The sequence below is a fragment of the Pseudopodoces humilis genome, chromosome 2 (genome assembly GCF_049639895.1).
Source record: "Pseudopodoces humilis isolate 2021_Gansu_Grassland_sample_001 chromosome 2, ASM4963989v1, whole genome shotgun sequence".
Classification (NCBI taxonomy): Eukaryota; Metazoa; Chordata; class Aves; order Passeriformes; family Paridae; genus Pseudopodoces; species Pseudopodoces humilis.
The window spans coordinates 23,158,571-23,176,109 of NC_142201.1; the positions used below are offsets into that span (position 1 = coordinate 23,158,571).

Consider the following 17,539-nt stretch of genomic DNA (forward strand, 5'->3'; position numbering starts at 1 on the left):
TGGCCTTGAGACCTGGGAGCTGTCAGATGGGAAAGAGCCAAGCTGTGAGGCAAAGCTAGGAGCACCATTGTCATAATCTTTCACCCATCCTTTGTCTCTGGAGCCACACTTAGTCTCAGGTCCTTGCTTGAGGTAGTCCTGTGCCCAGGCATGATCCCTGCTGACCCCAACCCTGGACCACTGACTTGACTCCTTGCTTCATCTGATTTACCTGGATTTGTCACCAGAGGCTTTTCTGGCAATCACAGGACTGCTGTTGGCCCTGACTTCCATCACCAGACCTGCTAAATTTTCTTTTTTGGGTACTGTGGGACTGTGCCCTGGTCAGCAAGGATGGTGACTTGCTTGGCCTGTGTTCACCCTCAGCTCCCTTGCCTGTATTGAGTAGCCTGTTTTTATTGCTCTCTTCCGGAAAAAAAAAATATTAACTATAACATATTAAAACCTTGCACTAAAATCTGCAGTGTAGAAATACCATCTGTGATGATCTCAGTTCAGACATGATATTTAACACAAGTAGCTGGAGAAAGTGATATACTTATTTTGCTTCTGTTTTCTAGTATTAATATAAAAAATAAAATAATAAGGGTGCAATACATATCCAGAAATGAATGCATTAATATTCAGCCTTGAAATTGTGGAAGCCTCTTGAAATTGCAAAAGATATTTTTGTTTTCATAGAAGTTAAGAGACAGTTCACTTAAATAATTTTAGCTGAAAGGATCATCAATGTCCTTATTGTAGATGAGAGAGGAATAAAAGCATGTTCACTAGAGTGGGAGAATTGTCACTCTGATATCTAAATGAGGAGGAGGTGGGAACTTCACTTCTGATAGCATATTCAGACTAGAAGGAAATAAACCTTATCAGCCCAGAAAGCCAACTGTGCCTTGGACTGCATCCAGAGCAGCGTGGGCAGCAGGTCAAGGGAGGTGGTTCTGCCCCTCTACTCCACTCTGGAGAGACCCCACCTGCAGTGCTGCATCCAGCTCTTGGCTCCCCAGCACAGGAAGGACATGGAGAAACAAGTACAGAAAAGGCCACCAAGATAATTTTCAGCCCGGAAAAGAGAAGGATTTGCTGTGACCTAGTTGCAACCTGCCAGTGTCTGAGGGGAGCCTATAGGAAAGGTGGAAAGAGACTGTTTACATGGGCATGTAGTGACGGGACAATAGTTTAAAACTGAGAGAAGGTTTAGACCAGATATTAGGAAGAAATTCCTTACTGTGAGGATGGTGAGGCACAGGAACAGGTTACCCACAGAAGCTGTGGATGCCCCATCCATGGGGAGGGCTCAAGGCCAGGTTGGATGGGGCTCTGAGCAACGTGGTCTAGGGAAAGGTATCCCTGTCCATAGCAGGGTGGTTGAACTAGATGATCCTGAAGCCTCTTCCAGCCAAAGCCAGTCTATGAAACTAAGCATTCTTCACTAAACATATGTAATGATATCTTTAAGGGCAGACAGGCAAAACCCTCCAGCAACAATCAGTTGATACTGCTGCAGTAGGTTAGAGCTATAGAGCTGAGTAGTTTTAGAAGTATACATTCTTTTGCAGAAACTGAAATTTGCTCCCCTTCTCACATGGTAAATGCTGCTGGCATGTATCTGTTTATATGCTGACCTTTGAAAATCAGATTCACATAATGCCAAGTGATAAGCACAAGGGCTATTGAACAATGTAATCTAGCAAAACTAAAGCTGTTTACAAAGATATCTAATAAGCAATCCAAAAAGTCTTTCTAAAACTTTAAACAAATAAAATAATACCTACATTTGGATATTTCAATGGATGAAAATTAGTATTTAAAGAATTGTACCATGTTGGTTTTTTTTTAAATGTGTCTATCCTATTCTAAACCGCACAGAAGAAAAATTCAAATTCTAAACTGTGGTATCTTCTGAATTATAGAAGAGTAGGAGAGGCTCATCATATGTAGGGTGAAAAGAGCCTTACTGCATCTACAGCTCTGTGCAGGAAGGGCACATATAGATAAGATTGAGAGAAGACTCAAGTATGAGAAGAGAGATTGGCTTCTCAAAACTGTTGCAAGTTTTTAATGTACATTTGTGTTTGCAAGACAAGAAGCTGTTGACCTCTCCTTAAGAATGTTAAGCCCATTGGAGAATGAGACCTGCCTGTTTAGTAAGACTGGCTGCTGGGGGTGTGTGCAATGGGTGTTTGCCACAGTACTTTGGTATTTTGCTTTGTACTGGTCCCAGGAATGGGTGTTCCCCTTGCACACTTCTTTGTACTGGACATTTGTGAGGAAAACATGTTTAATAGCAAGCCTCAGTTCTCTTTGCCTTGTATTTCTTTATCACTGAAACTTTTGGAAAGTTATTTTTTGCATTATTTATCTGAGGTTTTTTCTATTCCTTTTGGTTGTCACTTCTATTACCATATGCTAGAGAAGGTGAGACAGCCAATGCACATGAAATGGCCTTCTCAGGTGTTTTTCTTAAACAGTGTGAGGTAATTTATTTTGTAACTTTTAGGTTATGCTCCTGCCTGACATCAGCACTGATACTCATCACCAAATGTGTGACCTGCAGGGTCACTGCTGTTTTAACTGTTCCTTCTCCATCTTATCTCCTGCAGAATTCCTGACTGTGTAGCTCTTCTGATTTTACATGCTACTAGGAGTGTTTTTTCCATCATATGACTTTTTTTTTTTTTTTTTTTACTTTCCAGTTTTTGAAATGTGAATCTGTTCCCAAAGTAGATGCCAATGTGTTTTTCTTCCTCTTTTTATTCATGCTGGCTGTTGTCCCATTTCAGCTGAATATCTAAACCACATTTCCCCTTTGAAAAGGAATGTGAAGGTCATCCTTTGATTCAGGGAGTGAGAGTTACTTACTGCATGAGTAGCATTTTTTTGTTCCATCTAAATTCCTGGAAAGTATTACTCTCTGGGGAGGGAGAGCTAACTCCCTAGAATTATGAAACGTGATTAATGGAAAGCACTTATTGACAAGGTCTCCTTGTTTGAGCCTCACAGAATGATACATGTGCATGCTTGATAAATCTGCTTCTCAGCTCCCCATCTGGGGAAGTCTTGAAGCCTAATAGCTCCTGAGTTCTTGGAATTCAAAACTATACTTCTAAGACTGAAACTTAGATTATTTTTGCATGTTTTCATTATATTTTTTGTAAAGGGAAACTTGCTTCTGTAGCTTTTTCTAACCTACTCTGGATATTTTAAAAGTGAAGTCTGTGGAACCGTGGTAGCTCTCTTGCCGGGTTGATTCATTTCTGTTTGTTTAATGAAATAAGTATCGTTCATTTATACAATTATTAGTTTGGAGCCAGGAAAGATGTCTTGAATAGGTTTCGGATTCACACAGTCTGTGACTTTTGTTGCTCTGTGGCACGGTTTATGTGTTTTCTCTGAGCTGATGGCCGCATTACATTTATGATAGAAAATAACAACACAATTAATGCAAATGAATGCTTCTCTTGATTTACTCTTCAACATGAGGAGAGTTAATCTTTCAATGGCTAGTTTTTTTGTGGCCCCAGATAAGTCACACCAAGGTTATATCTATAAAAGGCAATTTACAAGAAATAAGGATCAATATTTCACTGTTAATATAACAAGGTACTGATATGTTAATTCTCTGACCATGTTGGGTGTAAGTCAGTAGTAAATTGCTAGAAAAGGCTGAGTGGACTCAGCTGGTCTCTGGCCTCAACCTGTAGGTGTCACTGTATTTTACGTTAAACACGATGAACGAAGCAAACACATAATAACTGTGTTGAAACATGCTCTCAGTATTTTTTTTTTTTGTTTTGTTTTGTTTTCATTTTTTATTCCTGGGAAAATCAGAAACTGTACTTTTAATTTGTGGAGTGTGAACTTATTTTTTTTTGAGTGTTTGAGGTATTCTCAGACAAAAGAGGTAGTAAATTAATTTCCACCCATTTCCTCTCTCCTTGAAACCCAAAACTTGTAATTGTTTACCTGACATATCAAGGGGAAGAAAAACTTGACATAAGTTCTGTCAGCACTACTTAAGCGTGTCTGCCTTCATCAGGCATAAAATGCTTAATCTATTTTTAAACTTTAATCTTTCTTACCTGACAACATTAGAAAAAACTTCATCTGGACCAGTGAAGTTTAATTTTGTCTGCTCAGTCTTCAATGTTGAGTGTTTAAAATGTCAAGTCAACACTACAAATGATAATTAATTTTAGGTGTATATTGCCCTTAGGTATTTGGGGGACTTCTGTCACTGAGACAAGAGTGTTAAACCATTAATTTACTATTGCAAAAAGCAGGAAATAGGTAGAAACAGAAAGGAAAAAAAATATTTAATTGACATCATGTGGCATTAGTAGTCTGTAAATATCATCAGATAGTTTCAAATCATTAGTCTGAAATGTGATGAAGGCATGAAAGCTTTAGTTCCTAACAAAATAACATTGTTAGGAGACACTGAGAACATTCTGTGAAATTGTGTTCTGGTCTAGCAGCTTTCAGGCAGTAGGATGTTAAACATTCTCCTTTGGGGACATTGTCTAATTTAATCTATCAGTGCCATATATATATATATAGATATACATAGATATATGTATGTGTTTGTCTAAATTGCATTCTTATGAAAGATTATAGGGTTAATGCAGATACAGAAAACTTAATTTTATCCATCTCATGTTTGTATTTGTGTTTTACATTTGGTGTCCTTTAATAGCATTTAGGTGATAGGTCTAAAAATAAGAGAATAAGAAGATAGTGCTCACACTGACCATTCCACTTCAGAGCTGAAACACAAGTGTTGCAGATAATAGAACATAAAGCAGTATTTACAGTGGCATGTTGGAAAAAAAAAATTGGAATTCTTTGATGAACTACATATTGTGCACCCATTTATACAAGTTCCAGGGCAGATTCAAACTGAGAAACTCAAAATATGATTTCACCCTGAAACATGCTTCAGTTGTTTTAGTAATGTAAAGGACTTCAAGAACTGTTGAAGATAAAATATTAAGTTAAATACAAATCAATTAAATTAATTTACATATTGTCATTTTTTAAGTCAGTAACTAATGTGGAAGAGAAACAAAGAATTATTTATTCATATGATTTTTTTGCTATGTCGTGGCCAGAATAGAATTTTTCTCCTTAAATTACATTTTCTATATATGGGTTTAAATAATCACATGGAACTAGAAGCAGTAGAATGAAGCCTAATAGCTGAATTTTGATTATTTATTCCAATCAAATTACAGACAGTTGCTAATTTAACCGCTTCACACTTTTATTATATACTGGTTCTTATTTGAAACCTTATTCTTATTTATTTGAAACCTCTTCAGACTAGAGACCATGCTTTCTTTTGTTTATAGACTGCCTTGCTTATCTTCTTTTTAATACTGTTCTTTGACAATTGTTCTTTCAGTAGCAATGCTGACACAAGCAACCCCATACCCTTCATTCCTTTCATCCCCTCCCATTTGCTCCTTCTGCCACAACACATTTCCTCTTGGTTTATGGGGCCTTGCAATGGTCTAGGCTCAGCTGGGGAACTAATCCCTTCTAAAAATAACCCAGGCACATAAAGATGTGTTGAGTTTTAATGTATTTGCTTGACTTCACAATCTCTCAAGCGGTTTAGCCACCAAATTTGAGATACTGGTCTGGGTACTGTGTTGTATTTGCAGGGCTGAAAGAATGCAATTAAAAAAACCTAATAAGTCCCAAGCACTTGAGTGACTTCCTTAGATTTTTAAATTCTTTTCCCAATCACATCTATTTCACACTCCCAGAGGGTTTCATGATATTGCAGCTCCTTTACCTGCCACTGCTCTTGCAGTCAGCAGGAGATCAGGGTGGTTTGCTGGATATTGCTCACTGGTTTAAATCATGCATATATCAACTAAATACAAATAGGAGTAGACTTTCTGGTAACTGTAGGTAAGTAAACACTTGAAAATATGCATTAAAGTCTATTTAAATGTTGATTAAGTTTTCAAAAATCCAGAACAAAAAAATAATATATCTGTTTTTTATTGATGAACAAAAGAGCAGAAGGTTTTATCCTTTTCTTTTTCCAGGTGTAGACCTGAATTCCTTGCGCCAAATGAAGATTCAGAGAGCTATGACAATGCTTACGGACGTCCGACAGCTCATCTCAAGTGGAGGGAGTGTGAATCAAAAGAATGATGAAGGAGTTACCCTGGTGAGTGGAACATATAATCATTGCCCTGGGAATATGCATGCATTACAACAAATTCAGCATGTTTGCAAGGAAATCCTCTTAAGAAGGTTTTGGTTCTATCCGGTGTTTTGAAAATAGATGTATGTCAATTCCATGCATAATACAGATTTTAAAATAGGGTAGTGCAACATCTCAATGACAACTGTTTTTTGTCCTGGCCCTGCATATTTATATATGCAACATAAAATCTAATAGACAAATATAAACACCATAGTTGAAAGCTGCAGGAGATACATGTGGTCTCTGACAATCTGCATTCACCATATATTTGGAAAAGTACTCCTACTCTCAAATTTGCATGTTATTTGTAGTCACTGGGTTTTATTATATTTTATTTTTCTGCAAATAGATCTTCTATCAGTTTGTTTTGTCAGGACGTCTATTTCATCAGCTGTCAAATAATTCTAAATTAATGTGTATTTCCACAGTATGTCTGTGGAATGTTCCCTTTGCATATAAAATCTTCAACACCATTATCAATCAGTCAATCAATCAATCAATCCATCAGTCAATCATCCAATCAATAAATGGCAAATCAGCAGCATTAATGTATTGAATAAATTTTTTAAAGTACCTTTTTTTTTCTGCAAATAATGTACTAATATAGTTTAGAGCACTAATAATTATTAGTATAATTTCTACATTTGCATTGAATTACAATTCAATGTATTCAGAATAATACTGAATTAATATATTAAATCATTCCATATTTTAATACCTGTGAAGTGTTTAAGCTATAACTGAAAAAGGGATCAGCCTCATATCTGGGTTGAATCCAGCCACTGGCTCTCTCTAGAAATAGAACACTGATTTTGGGGTGGCAACCCCAAGGCAGTTAACTGTATTTAGAAACAGGAGGGAAGCAGGGAAGGGGTGGGAAAAAATAGCACAAGTTTTAGTTTATTTCATAAATGCATTTATTTACCTTCCAATTTTTTGATATTTTTTATCTAAGTTGCTAAATCACAAACCTATTGTACTTGTATTGCTGTCTTAGTCAGAATTGTCTGAGTTAAACTGAGTTATGAACTTAAATAACTCTTACTGTATAAAACCTTTCCTGTAGTTAGCTGGCATACTTGAAACACATTTCTGAAAGATATTTAACAGAACACTTGGAGAAGAACATTGTGGATACTTTGGGGTTTTTGCTGTTTGCTTAGTAGAATGTTGACAAAAAGGATACTTTTTTGCATGAACAGTTTTTATACTGAAATCTGGGGGGTTTTTTCAATAAATAGATACAAAATAGGTAATTTTGCTTTACTTTGAGATTTCTATTGTGTGAAACATTTGTTTGACAAACTGGTGGAAAATCCAAAATTTGTTAAACAATTATCTCTTTATTCAATGGTGTTGAGTCAGCCAGTCTGTGGTGATTGTGTGGATGTCAGAGGGCTCTGGGAATAGTTTTTTGTTCCTCTACATCCATCTGTACAAAAAAAAGTACAAGTATCTGTCTTAAGTCTCAAATGAGTTTTGTTTTCTCTTGAATGAATATATATCTAAGTCCATGTGTAAGTTAAGATGAATTGAGCAAGAATTTATCATTTTAAATATATAAACGCACACATTCTCATAGACTCATAACACCTACATTTGTGCACACGCAATACCAACAGACAAAGCATTTTTTTTTTGCTGTGTTCTCCTGTAATAGTTCTTCTTTGAAAGATTCCAGCCATAAAATATTTCTTAGGAGCTTTTACACTGCTTGAAAATAGCATATGTCAAGTTGATCCCTGAATAGAAAATGTAATTTCTTCTGTTAAAACACGCCCTCCCACCACCATGAAACTATGTCGAATTACAGGAAAAATTTGAGGGGTTTGTACATTGGAAACCATGGCATGCAGAATCTAAGTTCTGCCCCCAGGGGAGTTTTGCATCCTTTCCAGGGGAAGATTTCTGATGAGTTGTACTGTATTCCTTCCCTCTGCATCAATCATGTTCATAGTGAAAACTTTAAATTTACTCTGCGTGTGCAGCTGAACCAGAAATAACAGGTAAGGGAAATAATATCCCAAACTCTTATTTTAGTACCTCCTATTCTTACAGTAACTTTGGAACTACACAGTCATAATAACAAGTTTATTACAAGAATTTTTTTATTGCCATTATCCATCCATTTCAATCACCAGAGAAAAAATATCTTCTGCTAACAATGCTTCGAGGAGAAAAAGTCATGTAGTTGGGCTGTGCAGTTTGGGGATAAGGGACCGGCTATAATCTGACTTCTCAATTTCTGCAATATTCCTATACCCTGTTTTTACTGACCAGTGTGAGTATTAAGTTCTTCTGACTGGGGATGAGCAGTTATATTGTGCCAAATTCCAAATTCAGGTCTTGTCCCCCTTTTCACAGAAGTGAAGAGAATATTTGAAATCAGCAGAGGACTATGAGAAGGCAATGGCCACTAAACTGTAACCTGGATCAACCTCAAATGTGTGCCTTAACAGTTATTCACCATGCATAAGAAACAATTTCCACCTAAACCTGGAAATTACAGTATTTCCCTAATACAGGATTTCCTACTGCATTTTCTTCTGCTTGATTATTACAAGAGAAAGTAATTTTATTGCCCTATCATGTCTTTCCCTTTTTCTCTGTTCACAAGACCTGGCTGTTGGGGATTTTTATAAAAAAAAATCTCATCCTATAAATAACATATAGTGGAATTGATTCCTGATATAAATGCCAAACACATACAGAGCTTCAAATAATAATACATCACAAAAAGATAATGTCCAGCTCCTCAAATCAGCCATTAACAAAGATATTTTTGAGTTTATTTTTTTCCTTTTATTGCCATAACAGTTTTTATAGTTTATCACTCTTACAGTATTTGCTACCCAGAGTGACAAGCTCTGGGCAAACACAGCTACCTTTGAAGTTGTCCCTGCTTCAGCAGCAAGTTGCACCACTTGACTTCCTGATCTTCCTGCTGACCTGAGTTTCTCTCATTCTGTTACTGCATTTTCCACCCTCCTTCTGTTTCACTTTGACTCTTAAATGAAGTTTAGAGATACAGAAAATCAACTAAAATTATTTAAACAATTATCAATTAAAATAATGAAGTACCTAGGGAAGCAATGCAAGTACAGAAAATAAAATCTCTGTGGTTCAAAACTGAGAAAATAATTTTTATCACAAATTTTGTGCTGCAGTCTCAATGTGCTTGGTTTTATGATGTACTAATGAATTAATTTTGGAGTAGTGTCAGCTTAATTCTGGGATATTTGAACTGCTACAAAAGAAAGTTACTTCTAGGCTCTAAGAGAGCTCAAGCTCTGTTGAAATCCATGATTTTACCTTGGCTCAGGAAGTCTTTGAATGTATTTGAAAGCATGTTTGCTTGAAATTATATGAAAAGTGATAGACCAGATTGTTTAATAGCTCACAAAAAGCTAGAATTCTTTTTTTCTTGTGCATCTTGTTTATAAATGCTAAAAAAGGTTCTGCAGTGGTTTTCTAGACTGTAGTAATCCCATGCATATTTTCTATTTGCTGTAACTGTGGTTTAGTAAAGATAAGAAGTAGCACACCAGGGATGAGTTGTTTAAACTATTAACACATGCAAAATTCAACTTTTATATTGCAGCTGCATGTGGCCTGTGCTAATGGGTACAAGAATATTGCATCTCTGATACTCGATCACGGGGCTGATCTCAATGTAGTGGATAATCAGTACTGGACACCCCTACATTTGGCTGCAAAGTATGGACAGGTAAAGCATGATTTTTCACCTGCTTCTCATTTCTTTATGGTAGTCTTCTGTAGCAATAGCAAATGCTTTCAGGAGACTGTTCTTACTTTCATGTAAAAATCTTTCTCATTCATGTAGCACAGACTGGCATCTCAAATGACAGAGACCATTTGAGAATTACTTTGTAAAACTATCAACCCAATACAGCTCAATCTACTACCAGCAACAGCTTGTCTACAGGAAAAACTAGGTTTGCATGGACATTTGAAAGGAAGACAAACACTTTCTCTGTTGTTTTTTTACAGTCTGATAACAAGTTTATTTAGCTAACTTTTTTGCTGTGTGTATTTCTGTGGATAAATGTCCAGGATTCATTTAGCAGTTGTGTTCTAAGTGTTCCAGTCACTGAGTTGTGGAAGAGTGTCCTGGGTTTGGGATTTAGAGGCCATGCCTAAACACGACTTTTCTCTCTTAATACCTTTTCAGTTTTCAGTTTTCTTACCTTCTCATGTCTCCTTCATCCTCACTCTCCTTAGACATGTTCAGTGAGTCTTTGTTACCGTTTGACCACTTTAGGGGAGTTCTCCACAGCTCTCCCATCCACCTCAGGGCTCACAAATCACCACTTACCCATAGGTGTCTTCCAAAAATCTCTGTGATGCATCTTAGCTCAGACTTCAGAAAATAAATAATACACTTTATAAGGAGAAAATAGTAAAAATGTAGCAAAAGCTATAGTAAAATAGTAAAAATAGATGTGTTTATTTAGATTAGTTAGTTCTGCTGGGTAATAGATTTCTCCTATTGAGATACCCTGTGCATGCTCTTTTATAGAGTGTCAAAGCTCTGCATATTTACATAATTGATTAAATTATTGGGTTATAATAAACACACATATATATGGCCTGAAGTATATCATCAATAACTTCAGGCAGTGTAAATTTACAAAGAAAAATTTCACACAAAGATATACTGAAGCAAATTTTGTTAGCAAGTCCGGTATCAGAGGTATTTTCAATTTATTGTAAATTTTCTCATCCTGTCTTACCCTGTGCTGTTCTGCAATTCTGCTACGGTTCCACCACTCTCATTGATCCCTCTGCACTCACTCTGCCAGTGTTCAGACTTCAGTAGGGCAAGAAAGCTCTTACTCAGAGAAAGGGATGTGATGCAGTCTTGAGCTTCTTATTCTCACATTTTAGGATGGTTTACAAGTTAGGGCTTTGTACTGCAACAATGTGGTTATACTACAGTTGTACATTTCTTCTATTGTGTAGCTAAATCTGAGTTTAATTCAAGAGGACTTTGAAAGAACTCACTTGAAAGGGCTGGGAAAGAATTTTCCTTATGTATGTGTAGCATGAGTATGTTTGCAACACTAACTCTGGATGACTTGAAAAACTCTTTTTTCTTCTGAAGATAGGTATTTTTCTTTTAGAAACAGGCCTGTACATGTAAAGTTTGTAGTTGAAAGTGGCTAATGGAAAAAAATGTCTTTTCGAAGAATTCTAAGAGCTCACAGTGCTATTTTTGAAATGATCCTTTTTGTTGAACTGCATCTCCTTTCTATCCCAGATGACAATAGTGTTCTTGCTGTTTCAGGAGTTTTCAGTGAAGAGTCAAGGACCAGCTGCACTAGTCTCTACACAACCAGTATGGGTACACACAGAGAAAGACTGTGAAGGAGCACTGTACTTTTCTTCACTAAAATTAGCTAAATACACACAAACACCTTCCCTTCATAGTGTTAATGATTAATAAAGTTTAGAGATATTTTATTATCATTATATATTATTTGCCAGTGCTATTAAGGAGGTAAATACAGCTTTCATGTGACTCTGTTTGTAAGAAACAAGTAAATAATTTAAATTCCTTTATAAAAGCAATTTATTGCATTTCTTTTACTTCTTTCGATAACTACATCATCAGGGTGTTTTTAAAATTTCCTTTCTTATGATGATAATTTTAAAATATCTTTTATCCTTAGAATGAATTCACATGCATACTGTATTTATAATTCCATTTTGAGTAATTAATTCTAGACTAATATAAGCATTGTTCCTATTTTGGTTAAAAGTACTATGGCAGAAAGGTAATAGTCTTAGACAAGACATAATAGTTTCTTTTAAATAATATCATACCTCATATCACAATATTTTAAAATATATTTATGAGGAAATAGTTATTTTTTTGCCAAAAAATTTAATATTTCCTGAAAAAGTAATTAATATAAATTCTGGACATGATCCCTTACACTTTCACACTTTTCTAACATGTATTTGTGACATATTTTTTAAAAAAATCACACTTGGAAAACTTGCTACAGTGATAAATCTCTATCTTGTACTGGAAGAATGTCATAAAGTCTATTTGGTTTTAGTTTGCTGTCCTTTTAAGTTTTTGGGAGGAATTCTGTCCTTCCAGAAGTGTATTTGAACAGCAAAATAGCCTTTTCTTATCTTAGAGCTTCTCTAATAAGCAATGATCCTTTAATGAGTGGTCACAGAAATTTCAGAAAACCTGTTTTAAACCATTGTCATTGAATACTTTTCTAGCACTGCACTACCTGCAGCCCAACCCCATTCAATTAGGAATAATATTATATTCCAGGAGTCATAAGGACTGATAATTTTTCCTGTTCATAAAATAGCTACAGATGTATTTTTTATGTGGAGAAGCTTCTCACCTTAGTAAAATGCTATTGATTTAATTATACAAATTACAGATTTAGTTTTTGAACTATTTTATAGTATAGATCTTATATATGTATATTTTGCATATTATCTTACAAAAAAAATGTGATATGAAGAAATTGTTACTCTGAGCTGTATACATACACCGTTCTATATTTTCAAAAACACAAAATAGGAAAAAACCCACACATTTGACTACTTGTCAGAGCATAACAATAGTAGAGATGGTACTAATTTACATTATCTAGGGAAAAAGCCAAAACCAAAACCAAAAACAACCAACTGTGCAAGTTTTAAATTTATAATGAGAAAATTCAATTTACATCTGCACAGGAAGAAACTTGTGAAGAATAAAGGCCCTGTGAGCTTCTTGTTACAAATCTCAAGTTGTAAATGAAGTGAATTATAAAAATCTTACTACTCCATCTTCCACAGTAATTTATATGTGAATATATTGGTGAAAGATACATCAATCTGAGTGAACTAATCATGTGAAAGACATTGCATCCACACCTTATAATAAACCTGACTTGTAGAGATTCCTTGATTATGGCAAACCCATTTTTATTTAGGATGGGGTTCTCAACTAAATTTAGCCACCTCAACTTAAGGTCAAACTCAAAGCTTTTTCTTGTCAAATGTGAAGAGTCACCTCTAGAAGTCAACTCATAAAATTCTAGGGGATGCATTTAAAATAGGGGCTTCACTGCTTGTAGGTCTGACCCTCCTTGGTTACAGAAGTCATGGGCACTTAGCATATATCAGAGGTATAATCTGGACATTTTTAAACCCTTCATGAGAAATCCAGTTTGAAGTGTGGGGCCAAAGGAAGGGGCAGCTTCCCACTGGTGTTCTGGGTCTCCCCAGTTATCATGAAGTAAGCATGGAGTTGATGGCCATTTAGAAAACATAAAGTTGCACAGAGTGAATCCTAGAGGAGTAAAATTAGATACTTACAACAAAACCAATCTTATCAAAAGCAAAACATAGCAGAATGCTGTCCAGATAGGGAATAACTAAGAGTTTTAAGAGTCAGTATGTATTTTCTGATGTTGAAAAAAAATATTATCTGTGTCCATTTTTACAAATATTTGTAAAGAAAACTACTTTAATGGATAAATTTACCATGTAAAAACATTATTGGTCTGAATATTAAAACAGAGCATGGTTGAATGATAAATGAATTGTCCTGTTAGTGACAGAATGTGTAGCTCCAGAGCAGAATATTTTTCTTGTATAATAGTATAGGACCTTGCTGATGAGTTTGAGAGCTGTGTACAGGATGTAGCTACTGAGTACAGAATAGGGCAGCTGAGGCTACTGCCTGAAGGTCAGTCTCTGTAAGACAAGAATCTGCTTTACAGGAACAGATGAGGTTATTAGTGAGTGTAATAGACTGTTAATTGAAATACTACCAGTCTGCAAACATTAAAAAATAGACCTATTTTTAAACAACGTTATTCTGAGTTCCTAGGACTGCTGTCATTTCCCTCCCCATAAGTATTAAGGCTAAAGGCAATTTTGTGTTTTTAATGCATATTGAGATATTAATGTTATATTAATATGTTAAGTTTATATTATTGAGGTATTAAGGTCAGAGTTACTTATCTCAATCATTTTACCCTAATAAAATGATGGAAAATAATAACCTCTACAACACAAATTCAAATCTGCAACTGTGACACACAAAAACCTCTTCAAAATAAGATAATTAAAGCAACAAAGCTAGCCTCAAGAAATTAGAACATGTCAGGGTTGCCTATGTAAATTTAACAGGGCCTTTTGGACACAGACGATTTTAACCCTGTTTTTGATGGCAGCTGGAACTCCTTTGTCTCCTTCTCACGCAGCAGGGGCAGTGCTGGTGTGCTTGTGGCTGCTGTCTGTGCACACCAGAGCAGGGCACGTGTGGTCACTTGGGTACCACCCTGCCCGTGCTGGCACTGGTGCCAACTGCAGAAGGGCGAGTTGTTTTTCTCAGGCTGGGCCCTTAATTTGAATTTAGCTCAGCAATCACTTTGTGGACAGCTAGTAATCTGGCACTGGTAGTGCTGTCCCTGCTGGACATCTTCCAGCTGCTGTGATCAGGAGAGCGCGCACTCACCCTCCCCACGGTGGGAATAGGCTGCAGCTCTGACATTTGCCTTGGGTACTTTGGCACAATTCCCAGGCACAAGCTGTTTCTTTGTTGTTTATCACAGAAATGTCACCTTTCAAACAGCTATCGGAGACATGCAGGTCAGAGCTGACTCTGCAGTAGCTTAAACACTACCTCTCCCAAAATGTCATCCTTGGGAGATGATGCCTATGTCTAAACTGTTAAATCACTAAATAAAAGGGGACTAGGGATTAAGCCAGGCAACAGCCTGGCTCACATTCGTATTGTTTAGAGCTAGTTTCCTCTATAGGAGATTAGTCATGTTTGTAGAGAGCTGGTTGGAGTGGTCCAGAGGGGAGTCAGGGGGAGAGCTAACAGTTAAGCAATGTGGATTATAAGGGATACTTAAGCTTGCTCCATTGCACTCTCTTACTTAGTAAGACAGATTTAGCCTCTGGCTTTGAGGTTTAAAGGGTTTCATGATGTCAAAAAAAAAACCAACAGAATGGATGAGACATTTGTTCAACTGCTGACTGGATCTCTGCAAGAGTAGCTCCTGTACTAGCAAGGATTTAGTCCAATATAAATTGGAAATGTTCCACATAAATAAAAAAAAATAGATATAAGATGCCTACCTCATGTTTCATAGCAAATTATATATGTCCTGTGTCGTTTTCAAATACGTGAAATTGTCATTCTGAAAGTGTATTCTCCCTTACACACATTTGGTTGGTCTGAATCATAAATACCCCTCTGATTAGTTAGTTCATCAAAATACAACATTTCTTTCAGATTAGATTTCAGTAAAAAGGACTCTGCTCCTTGCTGAAGTCTCAGAGAATGCACCCTCTTACTATATGAACTAATTTATTCATCATTACCAAAACAGATTAGTCATTTGACTCAACTATGACTTGTGGTTTATTTTTTTTTCCTTTAAGTGCATGTTGCACATAAAAGAAACAAAAAATAATCCACATCTGTTGTTAGAATATGTTTCAGTGTAGATGGATGTATGAACTCATTGTGGGAAATGATACTTAATCTCAGGAAGTTTGGCCATTGCCACAGGAGTTCCTTTGAATGCAGCTTCTGAGCTTCTGCAACCACACTCCACAAATGTTTTCAGCCAGAAGAGCCTAAAGAAGGGGATATTTGTGTAGTGTTTCAAAAAAAATAGATTATAGTCACTCAAGGGAATAAATATTTTCCCTGTTAAATAGTTGGAGTCTTTAAATTATGGTCAGAAAATCCTCTAGAGAATGTTTTATCCAGACATGTCTCACCCTTTTTCATTAGTCTTTTTGTTCATGTTTGGCATATGTGATTGTACTCAGGTGGAAGAGCTGTATTTCCCTTCAGATCAAATTACAGTTTCCTCAAACAGAGAGCCCACTTTGGGATTTCTGCTTGTGATATCTTTTTTTTCACTCTCCATATATTCACAAGATTTCTCTAAAAGAGTCAAATGCTAATTGTGGGCAGAGAACATAATGCAAGGAATCCTAGATTCACACAATACCAAATGTTAAGAAAAGAGTTTGAATTTCATATACAGACTAGGAAAAATCTCAATTTACAAAATTACTAAAAAATTCTCAGTGTTTGCATGTATGTGTTTAAAGCTGAGGTGTGCATAGTCTACACTTAGTTATTGCAGGATCTCTCTGATCAATATAAATTTTATTTTCCTTAAAATACCATTTATAGAGTTTTTCATGTATAAGAGGTAAGTATGAAAAAGAAGTCTAACAAGGCTTTTCAGGCACAAACTTTGAGAAGTGGCAGATTTATGATCTTCTCTGTAATATAAATATATAACTTGTAGGACCATAACTTACAAGCATCTTTAATCACAATACCATATAATATTTTCCCTGATTTATTTTTTCTCTAATTTCCTAATGGATTGAAAAACATGAATGTAGGTTATCAGTCTTCAAGTAAAGACTGATGTAGTTTTTGCATCAGCTGTAGAAAACGGTTCAAATTACCTTTGTCACTTGCTTTTGTAGCTGAAAACAGCATTAGGCTTCCCTTTTTTTGCTGGAACTGGTCCAGAGGTTTAAAAGGCATCCTCTTTGACCATGTAGATTAAACTTGCTGACTGCAGAAAGGTATTGGTGACACTTGGGGAGCTTAGGGTCCATTCCAGGCTCTGTGCCTGAACAGACGCAGTATTTATGGTTCATTCCTCCCACACACAGCCTTTTTGTCCCTTTGCCTCCAGTCTGTTCTGTTCTTGTCCTTATTCTATTGCCTTATTCATTGTCTGATTCATTTGCCTGGCTTCATATCCTCTCCTTACATGTTTTATCCTGATTCCTTGCACAGTCAGCTTCTGCCCCTCCTCCTCTCCCTGGTTTTCATCTAAGCTTTCATTTTTTTCTACTTTGACTTCATGCCAACCTTCCTGCCCTTCTGTCCCACTTGCTTACAGTCCCAATCTCCCTTGTTCAATCTCAATGGTTTTTTCCTCACCTGTCACTTACTTCTTTCATTTATCTGATTAGTCTGTCTCTACCTACATCCTGGCTCTTTGCCACATTTCTCTTCTTCCCTTTCACTTCATTTATTTCATGCTGTTAGTTCCAGATTCCAGCTTTTTATCTGTGCCCTCTTCCATTCCACACACTCCCCCTCAATGCTTTCTACCCTGCTGCTAGTATTATTTCCACAACCTACTTTTTCTAATCTGTTCCATTTTGCTGACTACACTTGGTTATGGTCTCCTTTTCTCTGTGCTCTGAAAAAAATAGTATCTTCCTAATGTATATTGTATTTAGAAGGGAGACCTGTAATGAGTTTCAGACATAATTTCC

The 17,539-nt window shown here is 36.2% G+C and overlaps 1 protein-coding gene across 1 annotated transcript in view; it reads left to right on the forward strand.

The window, feature by feature from the left end:
* The window catches only part of MYO16 (myosin XVI), a 262,514-nt gene that overhangs the window by 57,425 nt on the left and 187,550 nt on the right, over positions 1 to 17,539 (forward strand). Inside the window, exons 5-6 of the mRNA XM_005516607.2 lie at positions 6,057 to 6,181; positions 9,822 to 9,947. Coding sequence (XP_005516664.2) covers positions 6,057 to 6,181; positions 9,822 to 9,947 — 251 coding nt within the window. The remainder of the gene's footprint in view (positions 1 to 6,056; positions 6,182 to 9,821; positions 9,948 to 17,539) is intronic.